General features: G+C 37.1%; 1 protein-coding gene across 2 annotated transcripts in view; it reads left to right on the plus strand.

Moving 5' to 3' along the window:
- Positions 1-21,278, plus strand: part of IMPG1 (interphotoreceptor matrix proteoglycan 1) — an 86,735-nt gene that overhangs the window by 39,396 nt on the left and 26,061 nt on the right. Inside the window, exons 7-11 of one of the 2 annotated variants that reach the window (XM_039346611.1) lie at positions 1,240-1,392; positions 6,831-6,889; positions 13,344-13,364; positions 16,578-16,810; positions 21,156-21,232. In XM_039346611.1, coding sequence (XP_039202545.1) covers positions 1,240-1,392; positions 6,831-6,889; positions 13,344-13,364; positions 16,578-16,810; positions 21,156-21,232 — 543 coding nt within the window. The remainder of the gene's footprint in view (positions 1-1,239; positions 1,393-6,830; positions 6,890-13,343; positions 13,365-16,577; positions 16,811-21,155; positions 21,233-21,278) is intronic. The other variant, XM_039346612.1, reaches the window with a different exon arrangement.

The following is a 21,278-nucleotide window of genomic DNA, read 5'->3' on the forward strand; positions in this document are numbered from 1 at the left end:
ATGTTGTTCTTTCCAGAACTGGTACATTCATTTTAGATATCCTCTTCTTGTTGGACTTGATCTGTAATAACAGATCATTATTTCTTTGTTTTCAATCACTGTGTATTTGTGACAGGTAAACACCTTTTCTTCCAGTAGTTCTGCAGCTGCTGGCCCTGGTTGCTCAGCCAATAGCCCTGAGTCCTGTAACCCATTTTTCACCAGATATCTAGGAACCCCAACATCTAGTGTGGACCTTGTTAACCTGGGCGACATCTGAGCTGGTATGGCTTTCTGAAATTTACGTCTGACCATATTTTTTATGGGAGAGACACTCTTTGTCTGACTCCTCTGATGAGACCTGTCCAGTATAGTTGAACCTCTGGCATAGCTCTCATCTTCCTCAGAGTACACAAGCCCCACAACCACATCAAGGTAGTGCCTCACTGGGGGATGATGATAATGATGATGATTTTCTAAATTTGGGTTGGGGCAGTATATAGTTTCATAAATAAACAAATTCATAATCCTGGTGAGGCAGTGGTTAAAGTGCAGTACTGCAGGCAAACTCTGTCCACAGCCTGGAGTTCAGTCCTGATGAGGTTCAAGGTTGACTTGGCCATCCATCCTTCTGAGGTCAGTAAAATGAGGACCCAGATTTCTGGAGGCAAAATGCTGACCTTGTAAGCTGTTCAGAGAGTGCCGTAAAGTGCTATGGGGTAGTATATCAGTGTAAATGCTATCACTTGAATGTGTAGTAAAACCATGTACATCATAAGAGGTAACTTCCAAAATCCTAAAGCAGCTATCTATATCTTAGTGCCTTGTAGATAGCTGGGACTTTAATCACTATTTCCTTAAGGTGGTGCAAAATACAACATAATTACACACATAGTGTAAAGAAGTACACCCAAAGAATTTACACACAAAGTAGCTACAGTGAAAATGGCAATAATACAAGTGGCATGAAGAGCTTCTTCTTAAGATATGACCACCAAGCTATGCCCTTTTTCAATATTTCTTGTTTCATTTCCCTGACTTCCTTGATTTTTTTTTAATATACAATGTTTTGTTGCCTTTGCTCCTTTTCTTCAACCTTCCCTCCCTCTTGAACCTAGGGTTCCTCAAGCTAAAAGCTCCTTTGATTGTGTGGATCGTGCCTTAAGGCACTCAGAGGATGAGTTTCATATTAGTGTCAAGTGTATTCTGAGATTTCTGAAGTGGGTTGGAAACTGATTTCCTCTTTTGTTCTCTTGTGAGCTAAAGCTAGAAGTTCCAAACATCATTTCCAAGCTGCCTGTGGAGCAGACAGTGGAGTTCAGTGTCACTCTCAACAACCAAGAGTATACACCAGACCTGAATAACCCAGCTTCTCCTCTGTATCAGAAACTAGCAGCAAAATATCAGCTCCAGGTAAAGCACTCCTCAATAGTAATAGAACCTATCTTTGTCAGATGAAGTCTGTTCCTTTGTTTTTTTTTTAAGGAAAACATCTTATACAATACATGTTGTGATTACTGAATACATAGAAAATATACCTCTGGTTTGCTAGGCCATAGTTAAATGTATAGGTAGTCCTTGTTTATTGGCTGCCTCATTCAATGATTGTTCAAAGTTACAGTGGTGCTGAAAAAGCAACTTTAGAACTAATGTCTGTGTTTATGACCTCTGCAGCATCCCACAGTTATGTGATCACTACAGTGAGTGTGCATTGTCCTATGTTTAACCTCTTGTTTTTCCTCCACCCCCCACCTTGAAGAGAGGAGAGAAAAGGATTACAAGAGAGTAAGCCGACACACAATGGAAAATATACATTAGAAGGAATGCAGGATAGCACTGGCAGCCCTAAACGTATTGGGGGCTGGGAGCTGCAAGTGCACTACACAAATATCATAATTTATTCCCTGTTGTGTGGTTGCTTATTGTCTTGGAATCCTTTCCTTTCCAATCTCTCCATTCTGTAAGGGGGAGGGAGCAAGTAATTTCTCTAGGCAATCTCTCCTGTGCCTGACCTGTTCCCCCTCCTAGAGTGGAGAGATTGGAGAGGAAGCAGTTAGAAGAGAGGAAGCAGGTAGACAATGGGGAATATACCAAGCTATTTGTATAGCCACTTACAACTTCTGGTGCCACCACAATGCTTTCAGTTGTATTCCACATTTTGTGCCTGCTTACTCTTTTGTAATCCCTCCCTTAATGTAAATATAAACATTAATTCCATTCTTGATTCCAGCAACTGGGTGAGCATTCCAAAGGGCCAGAGATTGATTAGGAGGCAAAAAAAAAAAAATCTGAAGTTATGAAACTGATCAGTCTTATTAGTTTCAAGCCAGCTATCCCAGTGCTGTCAGTAAGCATTCTAAGTTCAGGGAAGAGGGAAAAGGGAAAACACAACTGAGGTCATGTGGTTTTCTACATAGCCTACCACTTTGTTTAACAACAGAACTGCTGGTCTTAATTGTGGTAAGTTAAATGAGGACTGCTGCATTTTATTGAGATAGAAAAGTGAGATTATATTTTAGACTTCAGTTCTCTTTACATTCCAAGCAACTTAGTACACTGTATTATTTGGGAATTTTGAGCTATTGGTTTTTTTGTCTTTTTTTTTTAAAAGAGAGTATAATCTATTCACAGTTAAGCACTTTTAAATCTCACTTATTAAAGTTATGTGCTTAAATCTTACTGGAATAAGGAGAAGTAAACTTTGGTAACTCAGACTCTCCCATCTGTTTAATCCTTCAAAATGACCCTTAAAACATCTAGTCATTGTCAGATTGTTACCATATGTGATGATCGATAAAGTGCCTTCATTTTACTGTCGTATAAGCAAATGGTGACAGAATTTTATTTGTGCATTAGAATAAAGATATATCTGCACATAAGCAGAAGCAGGCTGCAGATTCATTTCCACTTAACATTGCTTTCTTATGGATGTCTGCTCATATATGTACTTGGATAGCAGATAATTCTCCACGTCTACCTCTGGACAGGCTAGTGTCACAAGGGTGATATCAAGGGTGAGGTTACTTAACCCAACTTTGTCCCTGTTCACAAAATGGAGTTAGTCCCATATTTGTAGCACAGGGAAGGGCTAAGATTAGCAAGCTAATGGCTGGAGTTAGTACATTTTAACAATCAGGATCCTGTTCATTTCCCATATCATCTCGGGGCTATAAACAGGCTCCATAAATGTCCGTAGATTTTAAAAATTATAGTCAGTTCTAATTGTTCAGTGCTTGGATTGGAAATGTTCTCCCTGACCAGAAAAAGGAGCCAAAATAATAAAGGAACATCATGCTGATTGTGCTGGCTTTAGAAAGTGGCTAGTAGCATTCTTGGAAGTAAGTCCCCATTTTGTGAATAAGCCTCTCTTAGCATTTTCTAAGCTGCAAAGGTTAGTAATGCTTAAATTAAATATTAATTAAACATATGAACAGTAACTGTTGTTATATGATTTTAATATTGTTATTACAGTTTGTTAAAAAAACTGCAAACCAATTTGGAGAATAAAGGATGCATCAATTCAAATATTGTGCATATTTCATTATTGCATAAAGTGCTACAAGTACAGAGTACTTTATCCTGATAAAATAATTAGCATGTAATGTGAACACTTTATCCTGTTTTAAGTAATGGATAATATCAGCAAGTTACTGTACGCAAGGTAAATTACAACCATTTCACATTAAAATCTTCCATGAAAAATGTCAATAATAGCTGCTAGAAAAAATATAGAAAAGGTCTACTTCGTAGCCACTTGCCCTGCTTGTATTTAGAGCCAAGTATCAGAGATCATCTCAGGAATGAGAGGGAATATCTTAAAAGATAATTTTTTTTCTAACATTGTGAAGGGATTTATAAATTGACATAAGTATTTAGAGCCAGATCCAGAAGCTAACCCTGGACTAGTGAAGGTGATAAAATATTAGGATAAAACCATAGAACAGATCAGCTCCAATCCTAGCCATCATATCTTGTACTAAAAGAAGTCACCAGACTTTATTCAAGGGCAATTCCATGTACAACCCTTTGTAGTTACCTGTACAGAAGCTTACAAAAGCAGGAATCCCTGAAGGGGATTCTATTTCTATACCAATAGGATTTTAGTTTCTATTTTCCCTTTATTACCTGCTCTTTCCCTATTCCTCGTTCAGGGAGGGAAACAAAATGAAATAAAGATCATTAACCACCTGGGGTGGATCAATACTGCATTCTATTTTAGGGTGAGAAGTTGTTCAGCTCTGTCAGAATATCTGTCTCACTGACTGAGCCACATGTTATGGAAATCTGCACAGATGTGAATTGTTACTGGACATAAATATGAAAAGAAGCAAGGAGAAGGACTAGGAAATTTGAATACCTCATGGGGAAGAAATTATGTATCAATACAGATAATTTCCTATTGGTGTCCCAATTTAAGTTTAGTTAGATCAAGGTAATAAGAGATGTTACTGCATTATGCTGCAATATATACTGCTTAAAAAAAATAAAGGGAACACAAACGTATAGGATCCTATACATTTGTGTTCCCTTTATTTTTGTGAGCAGTATATTTTAGTATGGGGGATTTTACCTGTCTCCTACATCTTCAATAGAGATAGCTTTCATTAGAAATAAAATGATATTGGTGCAACTGTTTCACAGAAAATCTACCCAATCAAAACTAACATTAAGATCATGATATGTGAAAGCAAGACAGCATTATTTATTCCTTAAGGATTACTTGTTGCTTATTTATACTATTCCCATGGTAAAATCTCCCAGCTGTGAAAAATATGCACACTTAAGAAGAGACTTCAAGCTTCAGATATATATATATCATATATATATATATGATAACAGATCTATTGGAGGGGAAGGTGATGGAGAAATACACCACAGATCTCTACAGAAGGGTATTTACAAGATCTGCCAAAGAGACTCCTGAATGGATAGTTCCATTAATGGAATCCGTCTTCCTCTTGTCAAGAAAAATATCTGCTAAAAGCAAGATCACGTTTGTGAGCTATACTTTTTTATTTTAAAAAATGCATGTTTTGGTAAGTTGAATATGGAAAAAGATAATTATATTACAAAATGGCTTATTTGGGGAACTGTCTGTTTTAATTTTTCACAACAAAATAAAATTTAATGACATCAAAAAAAAATTGGAAAAAAAAGGAGGATCTATGGGAAGTTGCCTGTGAAAGATCCATTTGGAAGTTGGAAAATGCAAAAGTTTGGAAATGAAAACAAATGCGAATCATTTTTTTTAACAGAATCTTAAACAGAAAAAAAAATCAGAATATAGACCTATCACTGCAGATAGTAACATACCGTATTTCTGCTTCTGCATGTCTCTATGAGAGGTCGGTATTACTGTCCTGTTCTCCATCTTTTTTAATGTTCTCAGCTAGACATGACATCTGTTTCTCCACCAATAACACACTGCCAGTATCTCTATAACAGACTGCAGATCTAGCGAATCAGCAGAGTACGTTAGACCGATACACCATTAGGAAAAATTATTTGACCCCTAATCAGGAATTAATTGGACAATTCTCTACAATAATTGTATTGAAACAATAAACCTAATGATCAATTTAAGTACAGCTGTGGAATGCAATTAAATACTGATGAGCCAGAAAACTCCAACATATGCATTTTCTCTGTCATTCTCTGGCCATTTTTCTCCTTCCTCTGAGCTAGAGTGAAGATAGCAAGTGTGTATCATTATCAAAGATTAACTGACACTTCATTAAATCTTTGAGAGTCAGCAAGTAATGAATCAAAACTTGCTTAGATGACCGCTAAGCAGAAATCAATGTGAAAAGAGTATTGGTGAGAGACTGTTTGATGTGGTAGCTAAGGTGCTGGCCTAAAAACCAGGAGACTGTGAATTCTAGTCCCAGTTTAGTCATGAAAACCAGCTGGGCCTTAAGCCAGTCACTCTCTCTCAGACCAAGCTACCTCATAGGGTTGTTGTTGTGGGGAAACTAGGAAGAAAGAGCATTATGAATGCTGCCTTGAGTGACTTATACAAAATAATAAACATCTAATAAATAAATTGGCAGATGATTCCTTGGGGTATTCTTTTTGCCTTTTGAATTTCCAGATCTGTTTCAAATGTAAGACTCCTTTAAGTAGCTTTGAAAGAACTTAACATTCCCTTCTGGAATATGTTTTCCTGAAAAGTGTACAGTAGAGAAAATCCTTTCGGTTATTTTGCTACATACTAAGTTTCAGAATTAATAATCTGTTTGTCCATTATTATGTTATGGGTTAAATTACATTTCCATTTTAAAATGAGATTTCAGACAAATAAATAAATCTTTACAGTTTGAGCCTAAATCAATATACAGTTGGACCGAAATTAAATCTAATTTCAGTTTTCTTGAAAGTATTTCTGCAGACTGAAGCGTTAATTAATTGAACAGGCACTTGTAAATTTGTCCTTTATGCAGAGATTCCATGCACTCCTTCAGATAGAGATTCAAGGGCTGCTTTCTTCATGCTATCCTTGGGGGATAATGGAAGCTGTAGTACAGAACACCTTGGAAGAGCTCAAGTTAGGAAGGCTGTTCTAGAAAATGCAATGGTATAAACTTTATTTATATGATATATTTGTTCCAACATATATGGTAAAAAGTCTCATATCTGGAATGTTTTATAGATACTGGCACTCTATTAATTATAGAACAGAAACAAGTTCTGTAATGTTCTTTTTACATTCAGAGTTGTGTTTTACAAATATTAGAACAGGGTCTGCTGGGAGTAAATATTAAATAAACATTTTAGATGATATTTGATAATTTCTCTGATTGAGGAATGGGCACATAATTACCTTCACATTTTTTTCTTTTTCTCTCTAATAGATGCAAAAGATATTTGAAAAACTTGCAGGTTTCAAAGAAATTCGTGTCTTAGGATTTAGGTAAGTGTCACTGCTTTTTGATTTTAAAGTAACAAGACTGTTGTTATTATTCATTTACTGTATTTATATCCTGCCTTTTCTGTGAGATCTCAAGGTGATGTATATTAGGACTTCCCCTCCTTTTGTTTCTATAGCAATCCTAGGAAATACTGTGGGGCTGAAAATTAGTGAATGGTCCAAGTTCCCCAATGAATTCTGTGATTAAATGAAGACTTAATTAAGTAGAGCCCCTTGCCTACTTCATTACACTTTCTCACTTTCTCTCATTAGAAGAAGACATCAGGAGTTTGACTGAACAGCCTTTTTTTTAAGCCTTTGAGGAACCTCTGATGATATTAGTATTGGTAGTCGTAGTAGTTTAATTGAAAATATTTCTAAATTAGTTTTGTGACTTTGCAGATTTTCAGTCTTTTATATTGAAAAAATTGATAAGGTTCTAGAACCACAAGCTGGTTCAAAAGATGATAAAAACTGCAATTTAATTTAAAAGTCTGCATGTTTTTCTTCACCATTGTAGAATTGGTTATATAAATTGTTATTAATAAAACTTTCTTCATCGGCTTCCATTAATACTTGTAGGATGCTATACAGCAAGTAGTTTGAAGTCAAAAAATTTGAAAGTGAAGTTAGCAAGTTTATCTTCAATCCCCAAATATCTATGAATATAATTCTTAATTTCTAAGGGATGAATAGCTATGATTGACTGGGGAAAAAGTGATACTATATAAAAGACAGGCTAGGAATACTTCAGAAAAAAAGAACTAGTAGCAATGCTTTTTAAGTAATGTATAATTTAAATGAAAAATGTGTGATTCCAGTGCAGAGAAAGTGTGAAGTGAAGTGAGCAGCAGAGGATAATGACCTGGAAAAATAACATGCCACCACAACAACATTCCCTAAACTGACCTTTCCTCAACACTTTTCTAGGCTATCAGGCTGATGCTAACATCTAACATTCATTGGCGGTCACTGATGTTCATAAGTCTCTGATGGATCTACCAAGGTTGACATCTTAACTGCCCCTTGCCATCATAGGAAGAATGGGGTTTCAGCTAGGATCTCCTTATTTAATTTTTGTGTCAACCACACAACTATAAACATCATCTTGAGATTGGCATACACGCCCATCACACATTTTCCTTCTCAGAGTAAGCAATATTATGCATAACAAAGAAAAAGAGTAAGAAACAGTAAGCTACTAACAAAGTCATTATCAAAGTAATAATAGCTACTAAAAACATAAGGATGAAAAATGAAATGAAATATAGTTAAATCTATAACACTAAATTCATTCATTATATCTCTCCATACCTTATGTCAGTGGGGGCAAACCTATAGCACGTGTGCCAGAGGCGGCACTCAGAGCCTTCTTTGTGGGCACATCCGCCATTGCCCCAGCCCCACCTCCCCATGGCCCCCTCCTCATCAGCATCCCCCCTGGAGGAGAGTCACCCCCGAGCGTGGCCCATGCGGAGCAGCACAGCCAAGGACATGGCAGTCGGGCAGTGGGGACAAGATTCCACCCTCGCGGCCTGTCACGTGCAGTTGATGCTGCAGAGTGTGGGTAGAGGACAAGGCTGTCATGGCACTGCTGGGCCATGGCACTGCTGAGCAATCTGCAGCAGGCCGTGACGGCGGTGGGTGGCCCTGAGGGCAGGTGGGGAGGGGCAGAGCAGGGGTGGAGCATGTGGGGTGGGGTAGAGCAGGCAGGGAGGGGAGCAGAGTGGAGGGTGGGGCTAGTTTTGGGGCACTCAGTCTCTAAAAGGTTCGCCATCACTGCCTTATATTCTTGCCAAACATTTTTGCTTCTACCATGTATACACACACACAATTCATATTGCCCTTTGGTTTTTAAACTTCTCACTTCTTTTCATTAATTTCCTCCAACAACTTTCTCCATTTCCCACTCTTTCTCAGTCCAGTCATTCTTCCATCATATATATGTTTTGCAGTTTGGATGCAAAACATCAAATTTGTTTCTTGGTCTTTGTTTCTATATAGTCAAACCACTTCAGTACACCTCTTCCATCCTTATCATTCCCATTTGACCAATTCCTGCATCATCCATTCATTCTTCACCTTGTGTCTTTTGGTTTAACACACACACTTCTTAAGTGTCCCATTCCCACATAAGTTTATTTTACGTTTCTCCTGACATATACAATTCCTACTTTAATATAATAACATATTTGCACAAAACATTCCAAAATACAAATCTATTTATTTATCATATCCTTTCTTTGAATCAATAAAGAGTAAACTTACTTCCTCACATTCATGTAATTAGAAGATGTGGCTCCTAACAATACATCATTTAAGCATATTTTGACCCATTTACCACAACTGCATCCAAAACTGTTTTCTGCCAGGCATGTTCACACTATTCTATGTAAATTAGATTTCTGAATTAGAGACTTTCCTACAAGCCAGAATAGATCTGCCTACATGCTGCCACTTAGAAGGTCTATGCCAGGGGTCCCCAATCCCTGGTCCATGGACCGGTACTGGGCTGCAGCATGCCAGCAACCAGGCCGCACAAACAAGCAAAACCCCATCTGGGGGATGCAGGCAGCACACAAAACCACATCTCCTCGGGTCCGTGGAAAAACCTCTCTCCACGTAACTGGTCCCTGGTGCCCAAAGGTTGGGGACCTCTGGTCTATGCAATGTGCCGACACAACTCGATAAGTTATTCCTTCCTTCTAAATAAACAACAAATATTGATATTTCTTGGTTTTTCTCTTTGTCCAGCAATGACTCTACATAAAATTGAGAGTGATTAAAAATAAATCTGAAAAAAAATGGTAATTACTGTAGCTAGACATGAATTCCGTGCCTCATCCAATCACAGTTCAAGACATTAATTTCAGCTTGTTGGCTGCAATTTGGATATAACGTATTAGGCTCCCTGCTGATTTTTGCATTCCACTGAAGATAATAAGTGGTATCACTTTTAGCTGGATGTTCCTTGCTCCAATTTCTCCCCTTTTTCCCAGTCCCCAAGTGGGAAATAGGCAATTTGTTAATGTTTCTGAGATCTATATTTGTATGCTTTTGATTTCAAAACATGCACACATGCATGCACACATACACACAATATTCTGCTTAGGAGATATAAAATAATCTTAAACAAATGCCAGAAGATTATTTCCTTTCTAAATTTGAGAAAGCAAAGCTCTTTATCACCTTCTTTTTATTTATTTCTGTTCTGACATGTTGTTATTTAGCATTTTTTTCCAAACTCAAATAAGACGTGGTTAAAAAAAAAATGAAAAGAACAATGACCCTAAATTCTGGACAAAATAAAACCAAAATCCTAAGTCGGTATAAAGATTAGTGAACTAATGTGAATATTAACCCAATAATGTCACAGTGACATGAGCTAGTGAAGTCTTTGATTATTGTAACGCTTATTCAAATCTTTAACTAATTTAATAAATGTTTAAAGATGCCTTCATTAGTATTCATTACATTTCTATAGTGTGAGAATGATAAGCTTCTTAAGATTCTGTTCAAAAGAAATCCTGGTCACTTTACCCATGATAGGTTTTGGCATATCTCTACTGCTCTCTCAGTTATGCTAATTATCCAAAACCCAGTTCCTCACCATTACAAAGGTGTAACCATTATCAGGTTCATTATAGCACACTGACTGTGCCGGAATTGGAGGAGGAAGGAGCACAGTCCCCCCCCCCCCGTTCCCTTCCTCCATAATCAATTTGTGTCTGCTGATAGGAATTCAAATGTCGACCTTATTTTATATGTCAGAGTAGTAATGTTAATATGCCACAGGACATGGGTCAAATTATTTTACCTGTCAGAGTAACAATGTTAATATGTCATGGGACATGGGTCAAATTATTTTCCTCATGGATCTATTCTTCTGCTTTCAAACCTGCCTTTATAGCCCTGTATTTTTTATTCTAGTATAGATCCCAGGGTACAAAACGTCTGAGAAACAGCCCAAGAATTCAGATATGAAAATAAGGCAGAATAGAAGGGAAAACTAACAAAGGTGTCTAAGGCTCCGAGATTTCTCAGTGGTTGCTTTCACAATAAGGCCCTTTACAACATTTCCCTTATACGATTCTGAAGTGAGTCCAGTGAAGCTTTCTCTCAGGCAAAGAGATTAGAGTTTGTAGGTTTTGAGGAATCAAAGTTGTGTGTATTAGCTAGAATTGGAATATCATTTAACATAGTGCTGTTTTATCTGGCAGTGACTTGCCTTGTGGATAAGATCTTTGTACAATGTTACTGCAGGGAGTGTTTCATTTAGAGGAGCCATTTAACAAAGGTCCCCTAACCTTTAAAATAAGCCTTTTTAATAATTCCATTTTTTATTTGGGACTTTTTTATTATTAGTTTCCTTAGATTATTTCCCCCCTTTCTTCCCTTTATCTTTTTAAAATGTTGAAAGTTTCACAAAAAAAATAAATATACTCAAGGAAAATATTAATGAAAGTACCTCAGTACTGGGAAGATCAGAATTAGAATATAATTCATTGTGATTTAATATAATTTATCCTTCTCATCTTTTCATCTTTCTCTCATCTCATCTTTCCTACTATCTTCTATTGGTATATTATGATTTATCAATGATTTATTGGTATATTATGATTTATTTATTATATTATATCTTATGATTTATGACCTATGACAGTGATGGCGAACCTTTTAGAGACCGAGTGCTCAAAAACCGCCCTGCCCCATTGGCTGTCTCCAAACCCCCCCACTCTGCCCCTACCCCGCCCGCCCATAGGGCCACCCACCGCCTCCATGGTCGGCCGTAGATCACCCAGGCAGCCCTGCAGCACCATGGTGGCCACGCCCTCCACCCACACCCCACAGCATCATACATTATGCTTAAATAATGTAAAACTTGGAAGTATAAATATGAAAAGTATAAATTTGAATATTGATGGGAAATTAAAAATTGGGGAAAACAAATAAATACGATATTGATTGTCTATAAAGATTGAATGTAAAAGTAATTAAGATATATACAAGTTAAAAAAATGTAATAAACATGTCTTTACATAGTTGATAAAATAAGAACTGTATTAGTTTAAATATGAGACAGTATATATTAAGAGAAAAGGAGAGGAAGTATTTGATGTTGAAATACGGGAAATTTTGGTTATTAAATTTAAGACATTTGGAAATTAGTAGAAAATAAGAATGTTATACTGTATTATCAATTAGATGATGTAAGATGGTAAGAAATACAATATATTCAAATAGATAGGACATGTATCTTGAACATTAGATTTTGTGATGAATTGTGGTAAAAGAAACTTTGGTTACCCAAAATTTGGAAATATTAAATGTTCAATTTAAATATTGATGGCAAACTAAAAATTGGGAAAAACTAATTACAGGATATTGATTGTCTATAAAGATTGAATATTAAAGCAATTAGGATATGCATAAGCTGAAAACTATTGATAAATGTAACAATGTTATTTTTACTTAATTGATATAATAAGAATTGTATTAGCTTAAACACGAGATAGCAAATACTAAGGAAAAAAGAGAAGAAATATTGAATGTGGCAGTTTGAGATTTGTACTAAAGATTTTTGTATGTTATTGAATTATTGATTAACCCAGCCACCACGTTGCTTTTTAAATACTTAAATGTAAATAAAGTATTTAAATAAATAAAACTTTTTTTTAAAAAAAAAGTCAACAACTGCAGTGATTCACTTAACAACAGTGTCAGGAAAGGTTATAAAATGGGGCAAAATTCACTTAACAAATGTCTCGCTTAGCAAAATAATTTTGGGCTGTATTGTGATTGTAAGACGAGGATGACCTGCGTAAGGAAACTGTTAATTAAGAATTGCTGTATTAAGGTTACATGTTTCCTATAATTGCTAGAAACTGAGTTCTAGAATGCTGATAGCTAAAGAAAAAGGAGGGGGGGGTCTTTCTTTTGGTACCTTCTTACCAGGGGTGTCCACAGAGGAATCAGAAAATTCAAAAGGATGGCTCTGACAGCATCTTCAAAGCCTTAACCTTTTCACATGCATTGCATGTGCAACACGTATTGCACAATCACAGCCATCATCTTGACTTTTTTGACAACATCCCCCAAAGACTCCTGCCTTTTACACATATCCTTTGTTAGCAGAAAGAAAGGTTTTCTAGAAGACCATTGGAAATTGTTGTGTAAATGATGACTCAAGGGACAAAGAATGGGGGGGGAGGGAAGAACGTAAAGAAGTTACAACCTTTTGCTAGCAGAATGGAAAAAGTAACGGTAGTGAATTAAACAACTGTAATGATAACAAACAGGTGTTTCCTCTCCTCCTCATCATTTCAGTGTGAAAAATGCAGAACATAGCATAAACAAGAGGTATATATGCCCGCAATCAGTTTAATGGTTTGATGACTTTTTTTGTCTTTTTTCTTTTTGAATGTTTCCATCTATCCTGTCGTGTGCTGAACTGAAGACAGAAGAAGGAAAAAGATGGGTAACTTTCCTGCAGATTTTTTTAATAGGTGATATATAATTAGTTATAGCAGTAATGTTAAATAAATCGCTGTGTTTTCTTTCAAATACAGAAGAAAATATTTTCTTGAAATGACATTGTACAGTCTAGGCAAAATAAAATCGGGTAGATAGCAAAAGTCACTGCTATCCCCCAATATGGATAATATGGATAAAGATCTGTGAAAGAAAGCAGAAGGTTGGATTTCCATATTTCCACACTCCTATGTATTTGGCAACAGGCCTTAACCAGTACGTAGTTTTCTTTTCCCCAAATGCTTGACTTATTGTTGCACGTATTTCAGGAACCATGGATCCTCAGAGCTATCCTCTCTAGGAATTTGGACTTCAAAATTCCCTCAGTAGCTCTATGAACACTTGAGATTGTTAAGAGTGGAAGTTCATGCAGCTGGAGAGAAGCCAGCTTGAGAATAGATTATTAAAGGCTTTGCTAGACCAAGGCTTAATATTATATGATATTGCTGGTTTGTTCAGCAATCGATGGCAGTTAAAACAAAAACAAAAAACCTTTAAACTCCACATGTAAAACAAGATCAGGTCCCAATCTTTTTTTCCTTCAGGCTAGAGGAAAAGTAGGGAGATGGGGGGGGGGAGGGATGCCAAGTCTGTGGCTTTGCTCGTATTTATTGAAATGAAACAACCCGAATTGTTTCCTTTCCTCCTGAGGTAGCCATCACTCAGAAATCATAACCTTCACTTTCATTTCAGAACAAGAACAAAATAAATACATTTATATGTCTCCTTGGGAAAACACTGTGTAAAAAGAAAACTACTTCCTGAGCTCCTTTTATAAAACTTTGAAATGTTGCTGGAAGGTCCATTCTCATTTGACTCACAAAATGAAATTGTCCAAGGTGCAGATGTTTTTAGATCTCGTGGGGCCTACTCAGGTACTACTGAATTTTCAGTCAAACCTGAAAACTTTTTTGAAGTCTTTATGCTTCAGAGTTTCAAGTATTTTTGCAATGGAAAGCAAAATATATGCCACTTTCCAGTGCTTCCTTTTCCCTTCCATGATTTGCCACTGCAGAGGACTTTTTTTTTTAATAGTTCAAAGGTGCTATTTTTTTTCTTTGCTGTTTTAGAAAAATGTAATTTGTCCTAAAATAATTGCCTGTATAGAATGGTCATTCCACTGGAGCATGGCACGAGGATACTGATAATACATCAATAAAATAGATGCGGAAATCCCTAATTCTTAAAATAAAGAGTCGTTTGGAAATGTATACAGCATCATGCTCAGTTTTCATAGGCTGGATATTTCTAAGAATATAAGAAATATTTATTTCTTATTATGTAATAAGGATTACATAATTCATTATTTATTATTACTGAGACTTCCTTTTATTTGTCTATTTGTTTATATCATGCATTTATTATTTTTATAAATAAGTCAAGGCAGCGAATGTGCCTAATACTCCTTCCTCCTCCTATTTTCTCCACAACAACAACCCTGTGAGTTGAGTTGGGCTGAGAAAAGTGACAGGCCCAAAGTCACCCAGCTGGTTTTCAGGCCTAAGGTGGCACTCGAACTCACAGCGCCTTTATCACAACATCAAAGTGGCTCTAATATAAATCACAATAGAGAGCAAGTCTCGTGACCTACCGATCTGTTCCTTCTTTCTTTCTCATGAAGTGCTGCCCAAATAGGAAGAACCGTAGTCATTTACATTTTACTGTTCTGCTCCCAAGGGTTTATTTCATTAGTGTTCCCCACTCATTAGTGCTATGCTTAGTTCAGCAACGCAAAATCCTCCCTCTTGATATTGGATGAGGGAGAATTTCTGTGTATTACTGGAGCATCCAGAATTCCTAATGGCATCTGTGTCCTTTTTAATTGGTAAATAAGCACTTTGTGCACTTGAGAGAGGTTAAAAAGAGAAAACTCCACTTCTAAAGAGATGGTATTGCTTCAGTGGCCCCTGAGCACTTCTGGATGCCCACCCCACGCCAGCATCAATCTCAGAAGCCAAACATCTTGGATCGTTGACAAGGCTGGGAAGTTTGGAAAACGTCCTGAGAGAGGCAATGGACTGGTCTTGTGAATAAAGCTACATAAAACAGAAGCCCAGTTCGATTTCTCAGAAGAGAACTATGAAGTAAAAAAAAATCATTAAATCTGATAAATAAATAGCTCAAAGAATAGCAATGTGTGAGATCACACACGCACACAATATTAGATTTTGCTATAGGTAATTGATGCTCATTGCATGTCTTTAACTGATTCAGGGACTTAAGAGAAAAAAACCAATAAAAAATGTTTACCATCCTAATGTCTTTTCTTTACAAGGATGATACCAATAGCAATAGCACTTACAGTATATAACACTTCATAGTGCTTTACAGCACTCTCTTAGCAGTTTAAATGTCAGCCTATTGCCCCCAACAATCCGGGTTCTCATTTTACCGACCTCGGAAGGATGGAAGGCTACGTCAACCTTGAGCCGGTGAGAATCAAACTGCTGGCAGTCAGCAGAATTAAGCTGCAATACTGCATTCTAACGTCTGGATCACCACCACGGCTCTTGATATCTGAGTAATGGCTATATTAATCAGAGACTGAGAGGATATTTCACTATTTCTTGAGAATTTTATTTTTGCCAATGGTATTTTTGTTTTCACAAAGACCCGTAAGCCTCAAGAGGGGTGTGACCTGAAAAAAATATTTTTTATTTATTTTATACATTTTAAATTGTATTTCTGTGTAAATGAGATGTACTTCCTAACTGGTATGTTAGAGTAGGTCTTTCAATAATATAGTCAAGACATCCAAGGATCTAACATATCAAGATGGCAGCCACAACCATGTGATTGAAGCCTGCCCCTGAGGCCATGTCATATAAAAGGTCTCAAATCTTCAATCACATGATTGTGTCCATGACCGTGACTTTATTTAACCCTCCCCTCCATGGACAACCTGAGTAAGCTTAAGCTGATGTTTTTAAACTGATATGAATTATATTACAAAATGAATTGATAGTCAATGGCATTTTATTTATGCCTGTCTCCATAAGCTCTGCAATTAAATTTAAATCAGAAATTAGCTGGAAGATATTACTTGTTGATCATAGTTTAATTCAGCACACTAGCTGTAAAATCAATCCTGCAATAATATACCATGTTCCCACCTCCTCCAACATCAACAAACCAATATTCCTTTCTTCCTACACCACAGGACAAGCAGCACTGTGGCACAATATATTGTCAATTTTGCAAGAGATGGTTCAGAATTACCTGCAGGTGGTACTGACACCCAAAAAATTGAAAGCGAGAAGAGCACTCTTGGTGAAGAGAGGGAGATGCCTACATTTGTACCGAAAATAACAGACCTCGAGCAGATCGTTGCCAAACTCCTACAAGAAGATAAATCATCATTTGTGGACTTTGAAACACTCCAGTTTAAGGATGGTCAGTAAGTTACAAATGCTTACTGAAAATTATTTAACATTAATTAATGTTACTCTGACCATCTCAAAGTAATTGGATAGTCCCCTGGCTTACAGATGCTTTGTATTATCTTCCTCAAGAAAAAAAAAGCAGGGGGAGATATCAGAAAGTTGCGGGCTGCTTTTCTGTGATATATCATAGTTGGTAACTAGCTTCCTTTCTGGTTTTTTTTCTAAATCATTCCATCTCCCTGTTTTGGTGCATGTATCTGATTTCTTATTTTGAGGCAAGCTTTGTTCCCTACCTCCCCAGACAAGTCCAAGGGATTTTGGTACTGAATAGTGTTCCTTCTTGTTATTGTTCTCCTCCATTATGCTGACTTTTAATTAATTTATTAAGAAGCCGATTTTAGCAGATAATAAAAAGAAAAGAGCAGCAAATTAGAAATAAAGATATGTCAACAAGATGGTCACATTTGCTTGACTTGCTATGAGACATGCCATTCTTTTATCTCTTACTCTCCACGTACTGCTCTTTTTTTCCCAGCTGGCTAATGTTATTAGCATTCTATATAGTTGCAATGATTTTTGTGTGTCTGCAAAAGAGGTGGTATGGACCCTACAGTGCCTATCTCCAATACCAAACTTGGCTTTCTGTTTGGAGTTCAGAGGAAGGGGAAGGAAACATTTTCTATCAACAGTGGACATAAAGAGTACCTTTTACACTAAAGTTCAGTGGACATTTCAGATAATGTTTTGGCCTCATTGATAATCTCCTGCTTCATTGACTGAAATGCACTTTATCTTGGGCTGGTTCTGAAGGTCATCAGAAGCTTCCATTAGTGCAAATACAGAATTCAACCTCTGGCAAGAGGAGGCTGAGAAGCATATAATCCCAGACTTGGTTTGGCTGCTGGGAACCAGCTCTGTCTAAATTATGCAGGCCTTGAAAGGTCAAATTCTACATTCTGAATTAGGTTTGGAAGCAAATACAGAAGCACAGCAGCCAAACCAAGCCTGGGATTATATGCTTCTCAGCCTCCTCTTGCCAGAGGTTGAATTCTGTATTTGCACTAGTGGAACCTTCTAATGACCTTCAGAACCAGCCCAAGATAAAGTGCATTTCAGTCATTGAAGCAGATTATTGAGTAAGAAAAGGCAGTCTTTGTGTCCACTGTTGATAGAAAATGCCATAAGACAGCAGGGTCAAAAAACCCCAAGTCTCCCTCAATAGTTTTCATGTGGTAGTCAGTTAATCTTCAGATAACTAAAGTATTTAGTATAAATACTAGGGTAGAACAGATTTGAGATGCTTATTTTAATTAGTAATTAGTAAGCATTAGTAATTAGTAAGCGTTCAGTAACATTAGTGGTATTCAGCTGGATGGAATGTATATGAAAATACAAATGGTGTGATCAGGAAGCAGACAGCAACAATTGACCATCTTTAATTTATTTAATTTAATACATAAAGTGTTTGATAATAAAGCTAAATAAATAGATGCACAAAACAGCTTCATTGAATGATCAGGTCTGCTATATAGTAACTAATTACAAAAGGCATGTAGCTTCACTTCAGAAGTTAATTATATTTTGCATAATTTGTTGTCTACCAGACAAAGAACTAACCATTCTGTTATCATTCAAAAATTCTGTATTTCAATTCACTGAGATCCTAAATTTGGAAAAAGTGTCTCCATTTTATTCAGCTCTTTGTTGTTCCCTGATCCTTCCAGAAATGTTTTTTTTTTTTTTTGTAGGAAATTAAAGTCTTCCTAAACCAGACATAAAAGGAATAGGACTGAAAGAGGAAATTGCTAGCAATATAGCAACATGCATCCCTTGTGCCTTCTATTAATACAACTTCTGATCTACCGTATTAATGAGTCAGCTGTGTGGTGTTTTGCCATGTTCTATTATGAACTGTTCTGAGTGTAACAGATAAGGCAAAGCAATAAACTAGTTAGAATTAACTATTTAGAACTGAGCTGAAAGTTCTCACAAATTGTTTTCTCTGAGGAATTTTTTTTTGCCGTCCTTTCCAACTAGTAGGAACGTCCCTTTGCAGAATTTTTGATCAAATATTTTCCATCTCTGTTTTTTGATGCCATCACATTCTCTCCGCAATGGTTCAGAACAATGAAAGATACAGATCCCTGTGGAAGAGATGCGTTGTTGCTGTCCTCTTCCCTTTTTAATCGCTATAGCATAAACTTTAAAAAGTAATGGATAAGACAGTCCTTATTTTTTAAATATAAGTAGCTTCATAGTACAGTCGCTGACATCTCTCTAGAATATCCTATTGCACTCTTGGCTACACACCTACAGAATGCTAAGGAGTTACTGTATATATGGAAGCAGCAGCAGGAGTGGTAGTTGCCAAGAGTCAGGCAAATATGGCTGATATCCCACTTCTATAATTTTGGAAACAGCATAGGATGATGCTTAGGTCGCCCTCTAAATAGAATTGTCCATTTTGAATGCAGGAAACTGGAGTATGAATATGTGTACTTCATATAGATTGAGCCTAGTTGACAGGTACTTCTAGATGAGTTTGCACTCAGTGGAAAACTGAAATTGCTTTGATATATACATAATGCCCCTTTCAAGATAAGATCTTCAACAGTACTTTCCTGCTGGGGAACCTAAAACCTTCCTAAAGCCAGCCACTGGTTTCATTACCCTCTCAATGCAATGGACCCTTTGGGCCTGCCACACAATGGCTAGTAACTGTCCTTACCATCTCCTCCTTCTTCTAGGCATCATCTAGCAAGCTGGAGGGGAGGCTGTCAAGATGAAATAACTGTGGAATCTGCAACTGTGGAAGTGCAGGAAGGAGTTAAGAGACTGGCTAGCCTGAAGTCATTGAAGGGGAGAAGTGGCAGAAAGTAGATGCTCCCTAAAACTTGGAGTGTTTATCTAGTTCAGTGGTTCTCAACCTTTTTAATGCCGCGACCCCCAACCAGTTGTAAGTCGAGGACTACTCAACTGGTGCAGCACCGTTTGCAGAATGGGACTTTTGGCGGGCTCAGCAGGGCAGAGACAGCCTGGACAATTCCTATTGGCTTTTGAAAGCCAATAGAATTAGACTCTATTCAAGAGAGTCTATTCTATTGGCTTTCAAAAGCCAATAGAATAAAAGGGAGTAGCACAGCTAAGGAAAAGGGGGAAAAAATGGCGGACTGCGTTGTTTGGCGACCCCCGTGAAATGGTCGTTCGACCCCAAATGGGGTCCCGACCCACAGGTTGAGAACCACAACATTACATTACTTTTTGACATAATCACCATTCAAGTTGAGGCATGTCATAACGTCTTACAAGGTTTGAAATTTCTTAGTAATAGTCACTCGGTGCCAAATCTGGGCTATGGGGTGGGGTGATCAAAAACATCCCAACGGAACTGTTTTAAAAGTTCTTGGGTGCATCTAGTGGTGTGCAGGCAAGCATTATCATGAACCAACAGCACACTGGAAGTGGTGCCATAGAAAATCCTGCCAAATGTGAAGATGCCAAAGGAGTACTGCTAGTGATGTTCATGGAGCATGGTTCGACCATCAATTCAGAAGTCTACTGTGAAACGTTACAAAAACTCTGACGAGCCCTCCATAAAAAGTGTCAGGGCCTGCTGACTTCCGGTGTGGTGTTGGTTCACAATAGTGCCTCAGTTTGAATGGTGATTATGTCGAAAAGTAATGTAATGTAGTTTTCTAATGTGTATAATAAAAGTTCTGTATCTGCACGTGTCTATCATTGATAACCAAACGGAGGTTTATTTCTGAATTTCCCTCATAAATAGGTGAGCAGCAATAAAATACTACTCTTGATCAACTCCCAGTATTGTTCAGGTTCTTTGTGCCTGATGTTAACCTCACTAGACTCCTCCCCCCAATTCAGCTGCAGATTCCTGGTGTTCTGGGTAATAGCTGGTGCTCTGAGTCCCTTCTAACTGTTCATCTCAGAGAATCATAGCGGAGGAGAGAGAATCCCAAGAAATAGTTTTTTGAGGAAAGAAGGGATCTTGAAGGTATTCCTGCCTTCATTTCCTCTGAAGCAGGAGTCCAAATTGATTGATTTATTGTTAGGAAGTAATCAGATAGTCAGAAGCTCTAGGATGTCATGGTGAAATGCAAAGACACCGATATCTCTGATCAGAGCCTTAAAAAGGTTTTAATTACATAAATTAAGACGCATCTCTTTACAGATTCAGCTAATACCAACAACAAAGGGGAAAACAGCCATTTTACTGTAATACTGTGTTTATAACACAGAATCCTAGATAATAAGTGACATGTTTTGGTCAGTTTTGATAGGCCATAGTTAAGTAAATTTGACAAAAAAAGGACAATTTAATTTGTCTCATTTTGCAGAAATCATCAGGCCGTCTAGTGATATAAATAATGATATGCAGTCAATGGTAACAGATGCTCTAGCTGGAGCTGAGTTGGTGAGTAACTTTTATTGTCTTTGTTCCACAACAAAACTTTAATGGT

The sequence above is a fragment of the Crotalus tigris genome, unplaced genomic scaffold, assembly GCF_016545835.1.
Source record: "Crotalus tigris isolate CLP2741 ecotype Arizona unplaced genomic scaffold, ASM1654583v1 scf7180000018016.4438896, whole genome shotgun sequence".
NCBI classification, from domain to species: domain Eukaryota; kingdom Metazoa; phylum Chordata; class Lepidosauria; order Squamata; family Viperidae; genus Crotalus; species Crotalus tigris.